This window comes from Pelophylax lessonae (genome assembly GCF_965119305.1).
Source record: "Pelophylax lessonae genome assembly, chromosome: 5".
NCBI classification, from domain to species: Eukaryota; Metazoa; Chordata; class Amphibia; order Anura; family Ranidae; genus Pelophylax; species Pelophylax lessonae.
Genome location: NC_138772.1, coordinates 17,261,947 through 17,280,468, shown reverse-complemented (window position 1 = coordinate 17,280,468; position 18,522 = coordinate 17,261,947). Strand labels below are relative to the sequence as shown.

The window sequence follows — 18,522 nt, the reverse complement described above, 5'->3', positions numbered from 1 at the left end:
ATTAGCCTGTGAAGGAGCACTGAATTCTATGATATAGTGAACAATATCAACACCTCAACCACTTAGTCCAACGCTATCACACCTACCTATCAGCTACCTTCCACCCTAGAACAATGAAGCACCCTCACACAGATAGTTGGTGATCCAAAAACACTCCCACAATTACACTTCCAGATCCCAGAACAATGGAACCCTGATGCTTGGGGTCCCCAAATGAAGACACACAGACTCTTGGGAGCCCAAAACAATGATACATTGACTCTTGAAGACCAAGAACAAGGACACTTTGACACATAAAGGGTGGTAGAACAAAGACACACCGACACTAGGTCTGGGAACACTGACAGATTGACATTTATGGTATCAGAACAATGACACACTGACATTCGGGGATCACAAAACCATGAAAGACTGAGCTTGGGGGTCCAGAGACAATGACATACTGACATTCAGGGATCACAAGACCATGAAAAAACCATGAAAAACCTCAGTCAAAACCATGAAAGACTGAGCTTGGGGGTCCAGAGACAATGACACACTGACACTTGGCGTTCCAGAAAAAGACACCGATCAATGATTAGGGATCTACAACAATTACACACAGACATTTGATGGCCATCGACCTATGAAAGACTGGAGCTTGTGGGTTCCTGGGACGTTGACAAACAATTAACACTTGGTCCGAGCACTGACAAAAAGTAGTAGTCATCAACACCTCTAAAGCCTCGTACACACGCACAGATTGTTGGCCGTAAATTGTCGGCCAACGTCCTATCGGCCGATCGTAGGCTTGTTAATATGAGGCTTCCGACAACCAACTGCAAATTTTCGGCCGAAAAAAATCTGGTGTGCATGCTATAAAATTTTTGCTGGCCAACAACAGAACGGCCGATTGTTCCTCAGTCAGTACAGATTTCGGCAGACAAAAATCAGATGAGCAAGACTGGGCATGCTCAGAGAAGAAAACACACACGGAAAGTCAACCATCACATGACATCACTTCTGAAGTTGGTTTTTGTTGGCCAACAAAAGTCCAGTGCAAGTCTAGAGCACATTTCAACCAACAAACAACACTGGACAAAAGACGGCAGATCGGTCGGCCAACAATCTGTGCATGTGTACGAGGCTTTAGTAAATGTAAATCTTAGCTGATTAGTAGGCTTTCTACTACTGTGGCAACACCAATTAGGTAATTAACCCCATAAAGGAAAACAACGTACCAGAAACCATTTATGCTGGAGACACTGTGTAGCACTCGGCCGTGCACTGTTGTAGGAAAATAAACACATGAATTTTATACACATGCGGTAGAAATGTATATATATATATATAGCTTGTCAAATAGTGCTGTCTACCAAATGATGTGGATGATGAGGATAAATTCGGGAGCTAGCCCAAATTTGGCAATCTTCCAATTCTGGCATTTGCCAGGAGTGTTGGTCTGTTTGAAAGTATTCTTGGACCTTTAAGAACTCATTTTGGCTTTCACCCTTGGTCAGATCTGTTCCATGTAAGGAAAGTTCACCAATGGTAATACAGTCCTTTCTAAATTTGGGTCATTCATGGCAATACATTGGGTATTGAGATAATGGCAATGGCAATGTTAACACATGATTAGAATTACTACATCCAGCTTGGCAACATTGGAACATCACCAGAGGTCAATGTGTTGCATATTGCCAGGGCTGCTTTTTGAATCTGGACTGGCCTTGGTGAAGCTGGCGAAAAGGAACCAAGACCCCCTCCAATAGAAATACAATTAAGTACAGAAACACCTTCATAGCTCCTAAGGTAGAACTTTTTTTTTACATTTTGGAAGGAGTAAGGGGGGAGGGGGGGGGTTAACACTCCAGTCATTTTTTTTTTTCCTACTGGAAGTCAGAGGAAATCCCTCTAATACCTTGTTGTAACCAGCTTTACCTAATGTCCCCATTGGAAACCCCCCTCCCCCTTATTGTTCTGGGGACCACACAAAATTTGGGTAAATTTGACAAATAGAGAGAATGAATCTCTCTAAAGGGGGCATAGACAGCAAAAATACCTGACTTTGTGTTCTATTTCCTCTCCACTCTATCTAGAACTAAAACTTTAATTATATATTGTCACAAATTAAGGATGACCAATTTGGCTGGCAGATAGAAGAAGATATCCATTAATACTGGCCAATACACTTGCCAATCCCCACATTATTGTGCTTTTTGATAATGTATTTCTTCAGTTTACAGAGATACTGTGTATATGTATATATATATATATATATATATATATATATATATATATATAAATATATACATATACACAGTGCCTTCCGAAAGTATTTGGCCCCCTTGAACTTTGCAACCTTTTGCCACATTTCAGGCTTCAAACATAAAGATATAAAACTGTAATTTTTTGTGAAGAATCAACAACAAGTGGGCTCTGTGAAATTTATTGGATATTTCAAACTTTTTTTACAAATAAGAAACTGAAAAATTGGGCGTGCAAAATTATTCAGCCCCTTTACTTTCAGTGCAGCAAACTCTCTCCAGAAGTTCAGTGAGGATCTCTGAATGATCCAATGTTGACCTAAATGACTAATGATGATAAATAGAATCCACCTGTGTGTAATCAAGTCTTCGTATAAATGCACCTGCACTGTGATAGTCTCAGAGGTCCGTTTAAAGCGCAGAGAGCATCATGAAGAACAAGGAACACACCAGGCAGGTCCGAGATACTGTTGTGGAGAAGTTTAGAGCCGGATTTGGATACAAAAAGATTTCCCAAGCTTTAAACATCCCAAGGAGCACTGTGCAAGCGATAATATTGAAATGGAAGGAGTATCAGACCACTGCAAATCTACGAAGACCTGGCCGTCCCTCTAAACTTTCAGCTCATACAAGGAGAAGACTGATCAGAGATGCAGCCAAGAGGCCCATGATCACTCTGGATGAACTGCAGAGATCTACAGCTGAGGTGGGAGACTCTGTCCATAGGACAACAATCAGTCGTATACTGCACAAATCTGGCCTTTATGGAAGAGTGGCAAGAAGAAAGCCATTTCTTAAAGATATCCATAAAAAGTGTCGTTTAAAGTTTGCCACAAGCCACCTGGGAGACACCAAACATGTGGAAGAAGGTGCTCTGGTCAGATGAAACCAAAATCAAACTTTTGGGCAACAATGTAAAACGTTATGTTTGGCGTAAAAGCAACACAGCTCATCACCCTGAACACACCATCCCCACTGTCAAACATGGTGGTGGCAGCATCATGGTTTGGGCCTGCTTTTCTTCAGCAGGGACAGGGAAGATGGTTAAAATTGATGGGAAGATGGATGGAGCCAAATACAGGACCATTCTGGAAGAAAACCTGATGGAGTCTGCGAAAGACCTGAGACTGGGACGGAGATTTGTCTTCCAACAAGACAATGATCCAAAACATAAAGCAAAATCTACAATGGAATGGTTCACAAATAAACATATCCAGGTGTTAGAATGGCCAAGTCAAAGTCCAGACCTGAATCCAATCGAGAATCTGTGGAAAGAACTGAAAACTACTGTTCACAAACGCTCTCCATCCAACCTCACTGAGCTCGAGCTGTTTTGCAAGGAGGAATGGGCAAAAATTTCAGTCTCTCGATGTGCAAAACTGATAGAGACATACCCCAAGCGACTTACAGCTGTAATCGCAGCAAAAGGTGGCGCTACAAAGTATTAACTTAAGGGGGCTGAATAATTTTGCACTCCCAATTTTTCAGTTTTTTATTTGTTAAAAAGGTTTGAAATATACAATAAATTTCGTTCCACTTCATGATTGTGTCCCACTTGTTTTTGATTCTTCACAAAAAAATTACAGTTTTATATCTTTATGTTTGAAGCCTGAAATGTGGCAAAAGGTCGCAAAGTTCAAGGGGGCCGAATACTTTCGCAAGGCACTGTGTATGTATATATATATATATATATATATTATATGTGGGTTGGTGGCTAAATGTCCTAAAAAAGCATTGAAAAACAAAAACCCTCCTAGGTAGGTGCTAGAAAAAAGTGTATCCCAATCTCCTCCATTTTCCTCCTTGTTGCTAGCGGGGTATTTTGTTGCAGGGGGTTTACTATTGCTGGGAGGGAGCTATTGTTGCTGGAGAGGTATATGTTGCAGGGGATCTGTTGCTGTTGGTGGGGGCCTATTGTTTCTGGGGGGGGGTCTACTGTTAACGGGGGGTATTTTGCTCAAGGGGGTCTATTGTTGCCGGGGGATCTATGGTTGCGAGGGGATTTATTGTTGCTGGGGGATATATTGTTGCATGAGGATCTATTGTTGCTGCAAGGGTTTATTGTTTCTGGGGGGTATTGTTGTTAGCAGGGATCTACTGTTGCTGGGAAATTCTGTTATTACTGGGAAGGAGCTATTGTTGCTGGAGGGGTATTTGTTGTAGGGGGTTTATTGTTGCTGGTGGGGGTCTGTTGTTGCTGGGGGCTCTACTGTTGATGGAGGGGTATTTTTCTGTAGGGGGTCTATTGTTGCTGGGAGATCTATTGTTGCTGAAAGGGTCTAGTGTTGCTGGGGGATATTTGTTGTTGGGGTATTTATTGTTGTTGGGGGATCTGTTGTTGCTGGGGGGGCTCTATTGTTGCAGGGGGATCTATTGTTGCTGGCAGTTATCTATTGTTCCTAGGGGGTATTGTTGCTGGGGGATGGGGTAATTGTTGCTTGGGTGTTTATTGTTGTTGGGGAATTTATTGTTGCTGGCAAGGATATATTGTTCCTGGGGGGGGGGGGGGTTAATTGCTGCTGGGGGTCTAATGTTGCTTGGGATTTATTGTTGATGGGGGTCTATTGTTGCGGGTAGGAGCAACTATTGTTGCTGACAGGGATCTATTGTTCCTGGTGGGGAGGTATCATTGCTGGCTGATTTTCTTATTATCATTAACAAATTCTATACAAATTCCATAGCACCACAAAATAATACCTGATTTTGTATTCTGCTAAAGTGGTAGTACTGGGAGGTGGGCAGGGGGTTGGAACCAAGGGACACTGCTTGGAGGTGGGCAGGGGGTGGAACCAAGGGACACTGCTTGGAGGTGGGTGGGGGTGGAACCAGGGGACACTGCTTGGAGCTGGGTATGGGTGGAACCAAGGGACACTGCTTGGAGGTGGGTAGGGGTGGAACCAAGGGACACTGCTTGGAGGTGGGTAGGGGTGGAACCAAGGGACACTGCTTGGAGGTGGGTAGGGGTGGAACCAAGGGACACTGCTTGGAGGTGGGTAGGGGTGGAACCAAGAGACACTGCTTGGAGGTGGTTAGGGGTGGATCCAAGGGACACTGCTTAGAGGTGGGTAGGGGGTGGAACCAAGGGACACCGCTTGGAGGTGGGTAGGGGTGGAACCAAGGGACACTGCTTGGAGGTGGGTGGGGGGGTGGAACCAAGGGACACTGCTTGGAGGTGGGTAGGGGTGGAACCAAGGGACACTGCTTGGAGGTGGGTAGGGGTGGATCCAAGGGACACTGCTTAGAGGTGGGTAGGGGGTGGAACCAAGGGACACTGCTTAGAGGTGGGTAGGGGGTGGAACCAAGGGACACTGCTTAGAGGTGGGTGGGGGGTGGAACCAAGGGACACTGCTTGGAGGTGGGTAGGGGTGGAACCAAGGGACACCGCTTAGAGATGGGTAGGGGGTGGAACCAAGGGACACTGCTTGGAGGTGGGCAGGGGGTGGAATCAAAGGACACTGCTTGAAGGTGGATAGGGGTGGAACCAAGGGACACTGCTTGAAGGTGGGTAGGGGTGGAACCAAGAGACACTGCTTGGAGGTGGGTACTTCTGTTTTCATTGCAGTGTTGCTGTTGGGGAGCCTTTGCTTTCTACATTGTGATCCTCAGTCACCAGGACAGGAATTGAATTGATTCTCCTTGGCGTCGGCAGACTGTGAAAAATGTTCTGACCTTCCTTCTGCCAGTGACACAACAGGAATTGTGGGGGAACCTTGCAAATGGGGGTCACGGACAGGAGTGAACCCTGAAAGAGATTTCCGAACCCTTTGTCACTCCAAAACCTAAAAAGCAACATGCATATAGAAGACATGCCACTTACTCGGGAGACATCTGGATGGTCTGTCTCATGAAGTCCTGGGCATTGGCACTTAGCTGGGTGAAGCCCGGGCAGCTCCAGCTAATTTTGCCTTGCTGCACGTTCATTAGCGTCTCTCTGTCGTTCTGACCCGCGAATGGGGAAGCGCTAACCAGACTGCAGACGATACACAAAGATACACTGTAGAATCCCGGCGCTGATCGTGGAATGTTTCTACACACTTCACATGGAATCACCACCAACACTTACCATAAGTAGCTAATAACTCCGACAGGCCTGGGGAGCAAGAATAAAGAATAAATAAAGAATAATAAAAATAACAAATAAAAAAATAAATAAAAAATAAATAATAAAATAATAAATAAATAAAATAATAAATAAAAAATAATAAATAATAATAAATAAATATAATAATAATAATAATAATAATAATGATAATGATAATAATAATAATAATAATAATAATAATAATAATAATAATAATAAATAAAAATAATAAAATTTAAAAAATTAAAAATAAAGAAGACCTCTGTTAGTTTTCAGGCGTCTTCACAGTTTTCATTATAAAATCTAGACCAGCCTTCATTAATGGCATGATGATAACACTATATAAATGAAGTTCTCAAAATAATTGAAATGAAGGAATTCAAGAAAAATCAATGCATTCTGCAATATGATGAATATTAATATTTGTTGCTGCTTGATAATTATTGAATATGCAAGATCTGTTTATACCAGTGGTGGTCAATTTGAAAATTATAGAGGGTCTCAAGTGTGGCCCCCACTTCCAGAGAGCTGCACCTTAGCAGCAGATTTTTGTGAATTGAGGTGCATTGCACCAATGTAGGCAGCCCATTCAAAATAATGGGCCATAACACACCTAAATGCCCAAAAATGTTGGTCCTGCTGCATTTTTTTAAGTGTATTGCAATGCACACTGAAGAGGTTTGACTATATTAACCCCCAGCATTGGTGTCAGTGGCAGTAATAATAACCAGAACTGGTGTCCATGAGTGCACCCAGTATTCGTGTCAGTGGACACTGTAATAACCCCAGCTCAGTAGTACAACCACTCAGCAGATTCTCAGCTCATTAGTACACTTCTTCAGCAGATCCCCAGCTTATTAGTGCCCTTGTTCAGCAGATCCCCAGTTTATCAGTGCCCTTGTTCAGCAGATCCCCAGTGTATTAGTGCCCTTGTTCAGCAGATCCCTAGTGCATTAGTGCCCTTATTCAACAGATACCCAGTTTATTAGTGCCCTTGTTCAGCAGATCCCCAGGTTATTATTACCCTCATTCAGCAGATCCCCTGCTCAGCAGTACTCCCAGCTCTGCTGATGCTTCATTCAGTAGTACCCCCAGCTCTGCTGATCCCCTGCTCAGTAGTAACCCCCAGCTCTGCTGATCCCCTGCTCAGTAGTAACCCCCAGCTCTGCTAAGCCCCTGCTCAGTAATAACCCACAGCTCTGCTGAACCCCCTTTCAGTAGTAAACCTCAGCTATACTGACCCTCTGGTTTGCTGATACTCCTCTCTCTCTGATTTCCACTCACCTCCTCCTATATTGCTCCCACGCTGCTTACCACGTGTGACATCTGCTATTTTCTTCTGCTCCAGTCCCGCAGCTCTGCTAATCCTCTGCTGCTCAATCCTCCCTCTCTGGTCCCGCTTACCCTCTGCTATAACGTTTCCATGATGCACACCACGTGTGTCATCTGCTCATTGCTCCGCTCCGGACCCCGCTCACCTTCCTGCTGCCCCACGCTGCCCACCAGATGTGATGTCTGCATCAGACACTTCCAGAATATATACACATGAAACAGAAGTGACTGCTGACTATGTCTTACTGGTTCACTTGTTGGTTTCCCAGTGCATCCTGGGATATCTGATACCTGCAATACCTCCTGAACAAAGTTTACCTGCAGGTGCTTTAAGCGAGCGTTGTCAGACATCTAGGGAGTCTTTGGAGACGCTTTAAAGCACCAAGAAAGTGACATGGGGTATAATGTTTGAAGTGAAGCAAAGCAACGCGTGAACAGGACTGTAACATAACTATTTTATTTAGTGAGAGGAGCTTTGATTGGCATTCAGAATGGCTTAAAAAAGCATGTCCAATGCCACGTTTTGAAGCAAGTGTAAATGAGCCCTAAGTTTAAAAAAGCTGCTCTAAACCAGTGGTTGCCAACCTTTCAGGCCGCACAGACCACTAAGCTCAAAATTTTGAATCCCGTGCACCACTAACATACATTTTACATGCCTTTTATACACACAAAGCTCCGGCTCTATGCCCCCCTCCCCCGGATAAAACTGCTGCCTTATACGCACAAAGCTCTGGCTCTCTGCCCCTCCTCCTGGATCACACTGCTGCCTTAGACACACAAAGCTCTGGCTCTCTGCCCCCTACCCCTGGATCACATTGCTGCCTTCTACACACAAAGGCTTCGACTCTCTGCCCCCCTCCCCCTGGATCACACTGCTGCCTTATACACATAAGGCTTCTTCTCTCTGCCCCCTCCCCCCTGGATCACACTGCTGCCTTATATACACAATGCTCTGGCTCCCTGCTCCCCTCACCCTGGATCACACTGCTGCCTTATACACACAATGCTCTGGCTCCCTGCTCCCCTCCCCCTGGATCACACTGCTGCCTTATACACATAAGGCTTCTGCTCTCTGCCCCCTCCCCCTGGATCACACTGCTGCCTTATATACACAATGCTCTGGCTCCCTGCTCCCCTCCCCCTGGATCACACTGCTGCCTTATATACACAATGCTCTGGCTCCCGACTCACCTCCCCCTGGATCACACTGCTGTCTTAAACACACAAAGCTCTGGCTCTCTGCCCCCTACCCCTGGATCACACTGCTGCCTTATACACACAAAGGCTTCGGCTCTCTGCCCCATCCCCCCTGGATCACACTGCTGCCTTATACACACAAGGCTTCGGCTTTCTGCCCCCCTCCCCCTGGATCACACTGCTGCCTTATACACACAAGGCTTCGGCTCTCTGCGCCCTCCCCCTGGATCACACTGCTGCCTTATATACACAATGCTCTGGCTCCCTGCTCCCCTCCCCCTGGATCACACTGCTGCCTTATACACACAATGCTCTGGCTCCCTGCTCCCCTCCCCCTGGATCACACTGCTGCCTTATACACACAATGCTCTGGCTCTCTGCCCCCTCCCCCTGGATCACACTGCTGTATTATACACACAAAGCTCTGGCTCTCTGCCCCCTACCCCTGGATCACACTGCTGCCTTATACACACAAAGGCTTCGACTCTCTGCCCCCCTCCCCCTGGATCACACTGCTGCCTTATACACACAAGGCTTCGGCTCTCTGCGCCCTCCCCCTGGATCACACTGCTGCCCTTATACACACAAGGCTTTGGCTCTCTGCCCCCTCCCCCCTGGATCACACTGCTGCTTTATATACACAATGCACCGGCTCTCTGCCCCCCACCCCACATGCAGCATCACACTGCTGCCCTGCACAGATTCATCATGGGATCTAACCTCCTTATTCAGCCATGTGCTGAAGCTCCGTGCTCCCTCCCACAGTCTGTGATCAGTGCTGCCATTGTAAGTCCCCTCTTTCACCTCCCGGTCTCTGCACTACTCCCGGAACCTCCCTCTGAGTTCACAAGGGCTTGGACTACAGAGGGTATCAATGCGCACTGACAGTATTGAGAAAAACGCTGTAAACAATATTGGGCGGTATATAGCCACCACAATATTGATTTGTGGCAGAACCCCTGGGGACCACCAACATTTTCCTGTGGACCATCAGTGGTCCACAATAGACACAGTAGACTGCACAGACTGTATAGAAAGCCTAACTTAGGGGGAATCGAAGCTGGTTTAGAGAAAGACTTATTTTATATATTTTTAGTAAATAGAGTATATTTAAAAATGTTTATTTTGCAAATAAACATTGAATACAGGGTATACACGAATTCACAAAAGGTTGTCGCAGAAGAGGCTGCAAGAGATTGTCAGCAATGAAATGCAACAAAAAAATGAAATAAAAGGTCATAAAACAAGTATTGTATAAAAGAAGTGCTTTAGCAAAATTGAAGTCAAACATTCACACAGCTATAATATTTACCAGATATCGGAAGACTTAGATACAGGCGCCTGAGCGGCAATTTCTGGAGAGACAAATTCAGGTGAGCCATATTTGCTGTACTGGAACTCAGACTGGATTATCTTCTGGGAGAATCCGAAGTCACAGAGTTTAATGTCCTCCTTATCGGTGTGAATCATCAGGATGTTGGACGGCTGGAAGAGGGGAACATGGCAGATTAATGTAGCACAATAGAAGCCAAACTTTGGCATCCATGCTTTTGGAGCCGGAAGACCTTCTTGTAATATGTAACAGGTGGCAATAATGCGGACAGCTGACTCATTCCTGAGAATCAGATGTTGTGCCATATCGAATGTCACAGAAACCTGGAAAATATCTGGTCCAGGCAAGGAAAATTGGCACATTAAATATCTAGTGTCAACACCATTACCAAAAGTTGACAGAATATCTGACCATTCCACAACCCATCCAAAAACAATAGTTGGGTGCTAACTCACCACTATCACTATGGAAAAAGCAGAATTGTACATTTTTTACAACTTTGTAAAGTGACTCATTTTCAGTTATAGAACCATTGGCTGCCCATTCCTCCTTCTGGGTCATTTTCGAATGTAAAGAAACTAGAATCTGAAATTTACAACAGATACATTAATGAGGTACATTTACCTTGATGTCCAGATGAAGAATGTTTTTTTCGTGAAGATAAGCAACAGCTTCGAGGAGTTGTCTGATATACAGCTTCACCTGCAAACATAATAATAAAGAACATTACACCCTTTACTTGGAGCTGAGAAGAGATAAGAGGAGAAAATGGAAAGAGAAGCTGAGAAGACCAAAAGAGAAGAGGTGCTGAGAGGAAAAAGGCAGAAGAGGTGCTGAGATGAAAACGCGAGAAGAGTTGCTGAGAGGAAAGAGCCAGAAGAGGAGCTGAGAGAGGCAGAAGAGAAGATGAGAGGAGAGAGCCAGAAGGGAAGATGAGAGGGGAGATCAAGGAGAGGAGATGAGAAGAGAGATACAGCTTCACCTGCAAACATTAAAATAAAGAACATTACACTCTTTACTTGGAGCTGAGAAGAGATAAGAGGAGAAAATGGAAAGAGAAGCCTAGAAGACCAAAAGAGAAGAGGTGCTGTCAGGAAAAAGCCAGAAGAGTTGCTGAGAGGAAAGAGCCAGAAGAGGAACAGAGAGGAGAGAGCTGGAAGAGAAGATGAGAGAGCCAGAAGAGAAGATGATAGGAGAGATCAAGAAGAGAAGATGAGAGGAGAGAGCCAGAAGAGAAGATGAGAGGAGAGAGCCAAAAAAAGGAGCTGAGAGGAGATAGCCAGAAGAGAAGATGAGAGGAGAGTTTAAGAAGAGGAACTCAGAGGAGAGAGTCAGAAGAAGAGATGAGAAAAGGGAGCCAGACGAGGAGCAGAGTGAAGAGAGCCAGAAAAGGAGTTGAAAGAAGAGAGCCAGAAGAGGAGCTGAGATGAGAGCCAGAAAAAGAGATGAGAGGATACAGCCAGAAGAGGAAATGAGAGGAGAGAGCCAGAAGAGGAGCCCAGAGGAGATAGCCAGAAGAGGAGCCAAGAGAAGAGAGCCAGAAGAAGAGCTGAGAGGAGAGAGCCAGAAGAGGAGACCAGAGGAGAGAGCCAGAAGAGGAGTCTAGAGGAGAGAGCCTGAAGAGTAACTGAGAGGAGAGAGACAGACTAGAAGATGAGTGAAGAGATCAAGAAGAGAAGATGGAAAGAGAGAGCCAGAAGAGAAAGAAGCGAAAATGAGAGGAGAGAGCCAGAAGAGGAGCTAAGAGGAAAAAGCCAGAAGAGAAGATGAGTGGAGAGAGCCAGAGGAGAAGATGAGAGGAGAGAGTCAGAAGAACCGAGAGGAGAGAGTCAGAAGAGGAGCCCAGTGGAGAGAGTCAGAAGAGGAGCTGAGAGAGGCAGAAGAGAAGATGAGAGGAGAGAGCCAGAAGGGAAGATGAGAGGGGAGATCAAGGAGAGGAGATGAGAAGAGAGATACAGCTTCACCTGCAAACATAAAAATAAAGAACATTACACTCTTTACTTGGAGCTGAGAAGAGATCAGAGGAGAAAATAGAAAGAGAAGCCTAGAAGACCAAAAGAGAAGAGGTGCTGTCAGGAAAAAGCCAGAAGAGTTGCTGAGAGGAAAGAGCCAGAAGAGGAACAGAGAGGAGAGAGCTGGAAGAGAAGATTATAGGAGAGATCAAGAAGAGAAGATGAGAGGAGAGAGCCAGAAGAGAAGATGAGAGGAGAGAGCCAAAAAAGGAGCTGAGAGGAGATAGCCAGAAGAGAAGATGAGAGGAGAGTTTAAGAAGAGGAACTCAGAGGAGAGAGTCAGAAGAAGAGATGAGAAAAGGGAGCCAGACAAGGAGCAGCAAGGAAAGAGCCAGAAGAGGCATTGGGAAGAGAGAGCCAGAAAAGAAGATGATAGGAGAGATCAAGAGGAGGTGATGAGAAGAGAGTTGTAGAAGAGGAGCGGAGAGATCACGAAGAGAAGATGAGAGGAGAGAGTCAAATGAGAAGATGAGAGGAGAGAGCCAGAAAAGGAGCTGAGAGGAGAGAGCCAGAAGAGAAGATGAGAGGAGAGTTTAAGAAGAGGAACTCAGAGGAGAGAGTCAGAAGAAGAGATGAGAAAAGGGAGCCAGACGAGGAGCAGAGTGAAGAGAGCCAGAAAAGGAGTTGAAAGAAGAGAGCCAGAAGAGGAGCTGAGATGAGAGCCAGAAAAAGAGATGAGAGGATACAGCCAGAAGAGGAAATGAGAGGAGAGAGCCAGAAGAGGAGCCCAGAGGAGATAGCCAGAAGAGGAGCCAAGAGAAGAGAGCCAGAAGAAGAGCTGAGAGGAGAGAGCCAGAAGAGGAGACCAGAGGAGAGAGCCAGAAGAGGAGTCTAGATGAGAGAGCCAGAAGAGTAACTGAGAGGAGAGAGCCAGACTAGAAGATGAGTGAAGAGATCAAAAAGAGGAGATGGAAAGAGAGAGCCAGAAGAGAAAGAAGCGAAGATAAGAGGAGAGAGCTAGAAGAGGAGCTAAGAGGAAAAAGCCAGAAGAGAAGATGAGTGGAGAGAGCCAGAGGAGAAGATGAGAGGAGAGAATCAGAAAAACTGAGAGGAGAGAGTCAGAAGAGGAGCCCAGTGGAGAGAGTCAGAAGAGGAGCCCAGAGGGGAGAGCCAGAAGAGGAACCCAGAGAAGAATCAGAAGAGAAGATGAGCGGAGAGATCAAAAAGAGGTGATGAGATGAGAGAGTCAGAAGAGAAGATGAGAGGAGAGAGCCAGCAGAGAAGATGGGAGGAGAGAGCCAGAAGAGGAGCTAAGTGGAGAGAGCCAGAAGAGAAGATGAGAGGAGAGAGCCAGAATGAGGAGCTGAGAGGACAGAGCCAAAAGAGAAAACGAGGGGAGAGTTTAAGAAGAACTCAGAGGAGAGAGCCAGAGAAGGAGCCGAGCATAGAGAGCCAGAAGAAGAGTTGAGAGGAGAGAGCCAGAAAAGGAGCTAAGAGGATAAAGCCAGAAGAGGAAATGAAAGGGGAGAGCCAGAAGAGGAGCAGAGAAGAGAGAGCCGGAAGAAGAGGAACTGAGAGGAGAGAGACAGAAGAGAAGCTGAGAGGAGAGAACCAAAAGAGGAGCCCAGAGGAGAGAGCCAGCAGAGGAGCCCAGAGGAGCAGCCAAGAGGAGAGAGCCAGAGGAGCAGCCAAGAGGAAAGAGCCAGAAGAGCAGCCAAGAGGAGAGAGCCAGAGGAGGACCCAGAAGAGAGATTGAGAAGAGGAGCTGAGAGGAGAGAGACAGAAGAGAAGCCGAGAGAAGAGAGCCAGAAGAGGATCAAAAAGAGAGAGTCAGAAGAGCTGAGAGGAGAGAGCCAGAAGAAGAACTAAGAGGAGAGAGCCAGAAGAGGAGCTCAGAGGAGAGATCCAGAAGAGGAGCTAAGAAGAGAGATGGTGAAGAGGAGCCGAGAGGAGAGAGCAAGAAGAGGAGCAGAGAGAAGAGAGCCAGAAGAAGAGCTGAGAGAAGAGAGCCAGAGGAGGAGCTGAGAGGGGAGAGCCAGAAGAAGAGCTAAGAGGAGAGAGCCAGAAGAAGAGCCCAGAGAAGAGAGCCAGAAGAGGAGCCAAAAGGAGAGATCGAGAAGAGGAGCTAAGAAGAGAAAGACAGAAGAGGAGCTGAGAGGAGAGAGCCAGAAGAAGAACTGAGAGGAGAGAGCCAGAAGAAGAACTGAGAGGAGAGAGCCAGAAGAGGAGCTGGGAGGAAAAAGACAGAAGAGGAGGAGCTGAGGTATAATAGGAGAACCTAGAAGATCAGAACAGAAAGAGTATCTGAGAGAAGAGAATTGGAAGATTTGCTGAGAGGAGAGAAGGGTAAGAGAAGCTTTGATGAGAAAACAGGAGAGGAGAGGAGAGAATGAGGGGACCTGAGAATATTTAGCAGAGTAAGACAATTAGTATTAGTATTATTATTTATTTATTTCTAGCATTATATTATATATTTATTTATTATTTTCTAGTATTAATGTACAGTATTTTTTATTTTTTTTTAGTATTACTATTATATTCATTATTATCATTATCTATTTGTTGTTAATATTATATATTATTATTATTATTATACATATTATATACATATTATCTCATATTATATTGCTCTAGTCTCCTTTCATGTTTCTAGTTTTTAGAAACGAGAAAAACAAAAAAACACTCACTAACCTCTTTTTCTGTGATAGTGTGTTTGCGGAAAAGTCGGTCCAGAAGTTCCTCCCCACAGCAACTGGTCTAATTAAGAAAAACTAAAGACTTGCCTAATGATATTCATATTATTGCACATATTCCTGCTCATGAATTAGGCAATTATGGTAATACAGTCATCCCTGCATCGTTTTGTAACAGTAAGCTGAACTCCAGTCATACAGCTAAATTTACAGATAAAATACATTTAGAAGCTATTTTCCTGCTAAAGGATTTGGATTTTTGCCCATCCAGTTCTGAGATTTTCACAGCTCTGCAATTCGCTGCACAAGAGGACTTAGAATGGGAGAGGAAGGGAGCAGAACCACAAGCCAGTCAGGATGTACTGTATAGCACGCAGCTGGTTCAGTTTACTGAATTTAATGAAGAGGTCTCCCTGCTCCTGTGACCCCATGCACGCCAGCCTCCTCTGCTCCTGGGACCCCATGCATGCCAGCCTTTCCTTCACCTGTGACCCCGTGCACGCCAGCCTCCCCGTGACCCTGCCACTCCATGCACTCCAGCCTGGCTGCAACTTACGCTTCTGAGTGACCATTGACTTCCCCACTACTGCTAAAGACTAATCACCCCTCGTAGGGTGCTCTGGTGAGTACAAGAAAGCTCCCAAGATCTTGAACTTCGCCCCATCTAAGGGCTCTGACCACCATCTGAACAGGTGCTCTGAGTCCTGCCTTCCTAGTGTCTGCTGCCTCTCTTTGACTCCATGAAGTCCACGAAGTCTATGAATTACAATGTGTCTCCATGGTGGTCTACGCCAGTGTTTCTCAACTCCGGTCCTCAGGGCACACTAACAGGCCAGATTTTAAGAGTTCTTTGCCATGAGGTGCCATGTTGAACTTCCAGTGACCAGTATGAGAGAGCGAGAGTGATAACACCAAATTTAACACACCTTCTCCCCATTCACACCTGAGACTTTGTAACATTAACGAGTCACATGACACCGGGGAGGGAAAATGGCTAATTGGGCTCAATTTGGACATTTTCACTTAGGGGTGTACTCACTTTTGTTGCCAGCAGTTTAGACATTAATGGCTGTGTGTTGAGTTATTTTGAGGGGACAGCAAATTTACACTGTTATACAAGCTGTACACTCACTACTTTACATTGTAGCAAAGTGTCATTTCTTCAGTGTTGTCACATGAAAAGATAGAATAAAATATTTACAAAAATGTGAGGGGTGTACTCACTTTTGTAAGATACTGTATATATATATATATATACACACACACACACAAATTTTCTCTTTCTTTTATAAGCAGTTTTTGTTGTAGTCCAGAGAGCTCTTTTTGACTGCGACCAACGAGTGGCTTGGATGCTAGACACCATCCCACGGTGTTTGTCCAGTCAAATTGTTTGAAAGACAGAGGCTTCCTAGCAGATAGTCACCATCTATATCAGGGGTCTCCAAACTTTTGAAACAATGGGCCAGTTTACTGCCCTTCAAACATTTTAGGGGGGGGGGGTGGACTGTGCCCAGTGGGAGTAGAAAATATCATGTCATTGGTGGGAGTAAACAAAGTCATAGGCTTGGTGGTCAGTGGGAGTAAAAAAAAAAAATTCCATCATTGGTGTCAGTGGGAGAATTAGTTCTCCATCTCTGGTGTCAGTGGGAGGAATAGTGCCCCATAATTGGTTTCTGTGGGAGAATTGGTTCCCCACCTCTGTTGTCAGTGGGAAAAATAGTGCCCAGTCTTTGGTGTCAGTGGGAGAAATAGTGCCCCAAGGGCCAGATAAAGGCAAGCAGTTTGGAGACCCCTGAGACTGATGGTCACTATCTATAAAGAGACCTCCCGTTTTTGTCTCTCTCATTTTATCTCCCATTGGCCTCTGGTGCGTGGGCATGTGCACCCCCATTTCTAGTTCTTTCAGTACAATTACTTGCCAGTTTTAGTGGGTTTATACAGTAGGCAATTTGTTTAGTAGTTCCTTTTTGTTTATTATTGCATGTCTGACCATAACTTGGTGTTTATTGTCAGCTGCCTGGAGCAAGCTGAATTTACATGATCATCAATGCACTGAAGCGTATTCATTGTCCTATTAGCCTGGCTTCCTATTGGATTATGAAATCATCATTCTAAACCATATTTTACAATCCTTACAATGCCTAAGCCCCTTTCCTCCAGCTCCCATTGCCTTAACCACTTTACCACCGGAGGATTTTCCTGCGTTACGTCCAGGCCACTTTTTGCAACTTGGCACTGTGCGACTTTAACTGACAATTGCGCCGTCATGCAACACCGTACCCAAATGAAATTTATGTCCTTTTTTTTCCCACAAACAGAGCTTTCTTTTGGTGGTATTTGATCACCTCTGCGCTTTTCATTTTTTGCGATATTAATAAAAAAAGAGCGAAAAGTTTGCGAAAAAATTGACATTTTCTACTTTGACAGTTAAAAAATATCCAATACATTCAATTTTTGTCATATATTTAGGCCTAAATGTATTTAGCTACATGTCTTTGACAAAAAAATTCTCAATGAGCGTATTTTTAACCGCTTTAAGATCGGAAGATTTTACCCCATTCCTGACCAGGCCATATTTTGGGATTTGGCACTGCGTTACTATAATGGTCAATTGCGTGGTCGTGCAATGCTGTACTCAAATTAAATTTATGTCCTTTTTTCCCCCACAAACAGAGCTTTCTTTTGGTGGTATTTGATCACCTGTGCAATTTTTAGTTTTTGCTCTATAAACAAAAAAAGAGTGACAATTTTGAAAAAATAACAATATTTTTCACATTTTTTTTATATGAAATTCCCCCAAAAAAATGTAAAAATCAAATTTTTTTTTACATTTTAGGCCAATTTGTTTTCTGCTACATATTTTTGGTAAAAAAAAATTGCAATAAGCGTATTTTGATTGGTTTGCGCAAAAGTTATCGCAGCTACTAACTACCGGAAAGATTTATGTCATTTTTATTGTTTTTTTTTAAACTAGCAATGGCGGCGATCTGCGTTTTTTTTTTTTGCGGGACTGCGACATTGCGGCGGACAGATCGGACCCCTAAATGACATTTTTGACACTTTTTGGGGTACCAGTGACATTACTACAGTAATCAGTGCTAAAAATATGCACTGTTACTGTAATAACGACACTGGCAGGGAAGGGGTTAACTTTATTGGTGATCAAGGGGTTAATGTATGCCTGGTGCTTACTGACGTGTGTGGGGGGAGGTGACTGAGTGACACAGGCACAGATCGCAGGTTCAGCTATGCTGACTCCTGTAATCTGTCCCTGCCTGTCACATAGGAGATCCGCCCGCTTTGTTTACACAAGTGGGCGGATTTCCACACTCGATCCTCGACGATCGGGGAAGAGCGGCAGTGATCACCGTTTCTCCTCCCCTGGCCCGACTCCCGCTGTGTCTGAATACAGAGGGAGCGAGCCTCCGGCGCCGCGTGTGTGCCGCCGAGAAGGGGAGGAGTCCAGCGACGTAGGTCTACGTCGCTGGACGATAACGAGCCACTTTGCCGCAGTACCAGCTCAGTGAGCGGTCGGCAAGTGGTTAAAGATGTTAGCACTGAAATATATTGTAGTCTGCCTGGCTTCTGTTACATATCCTCCATCTCCAGTCTGACTTCTGCTATACGGGGATATATGCCCCCAACTTAGTGGGAACAGTTTGGGGATGTCCCCTTGCTGTTCCAACTT

General features: G+C 45.0%; 1 protein-coding gene across 1 annotated transcript in view; it reads right to left on the bottom strand.

The window, feature by feature from the left end:
- Positions 1-18,522, bottom strand: part of OBSCN (obscurin, cytoskeletal calmodulin and titin-interacting RhoGEF) — a 740,285-nt gene that overhangs the window by 66,403 nt on the left and 655,360 nt on the right. Inside the window, exons 103-108 of the mRNA XM_082257722.1 lie at positions 14,833-14,893; positions 10,814-10,891; positions 10,169-10,341; positions 6,310-6,336; positions 6,064-6,216; positions 1,221-1,266 (exon numbers count right to left, since the gene is read on the bottom strand). Coding sequence (XP_082113848.1) covers positions 1,221-1,266; positions 6,064-6,216; positions 6,310-6,336; positions 10,169-10,341; positions 10,814-10,891; positions 14,833-14,893 — 538 coding nt within the window. The remainder of the gene's footprint in view (positions 1-1,220; positions 1,267-6,063; positions 6,217-6,309; positions 6,337-10,168; positions 10,342-10,813; positions 10,892-14,832; positions 14,894-18,522) is intronic.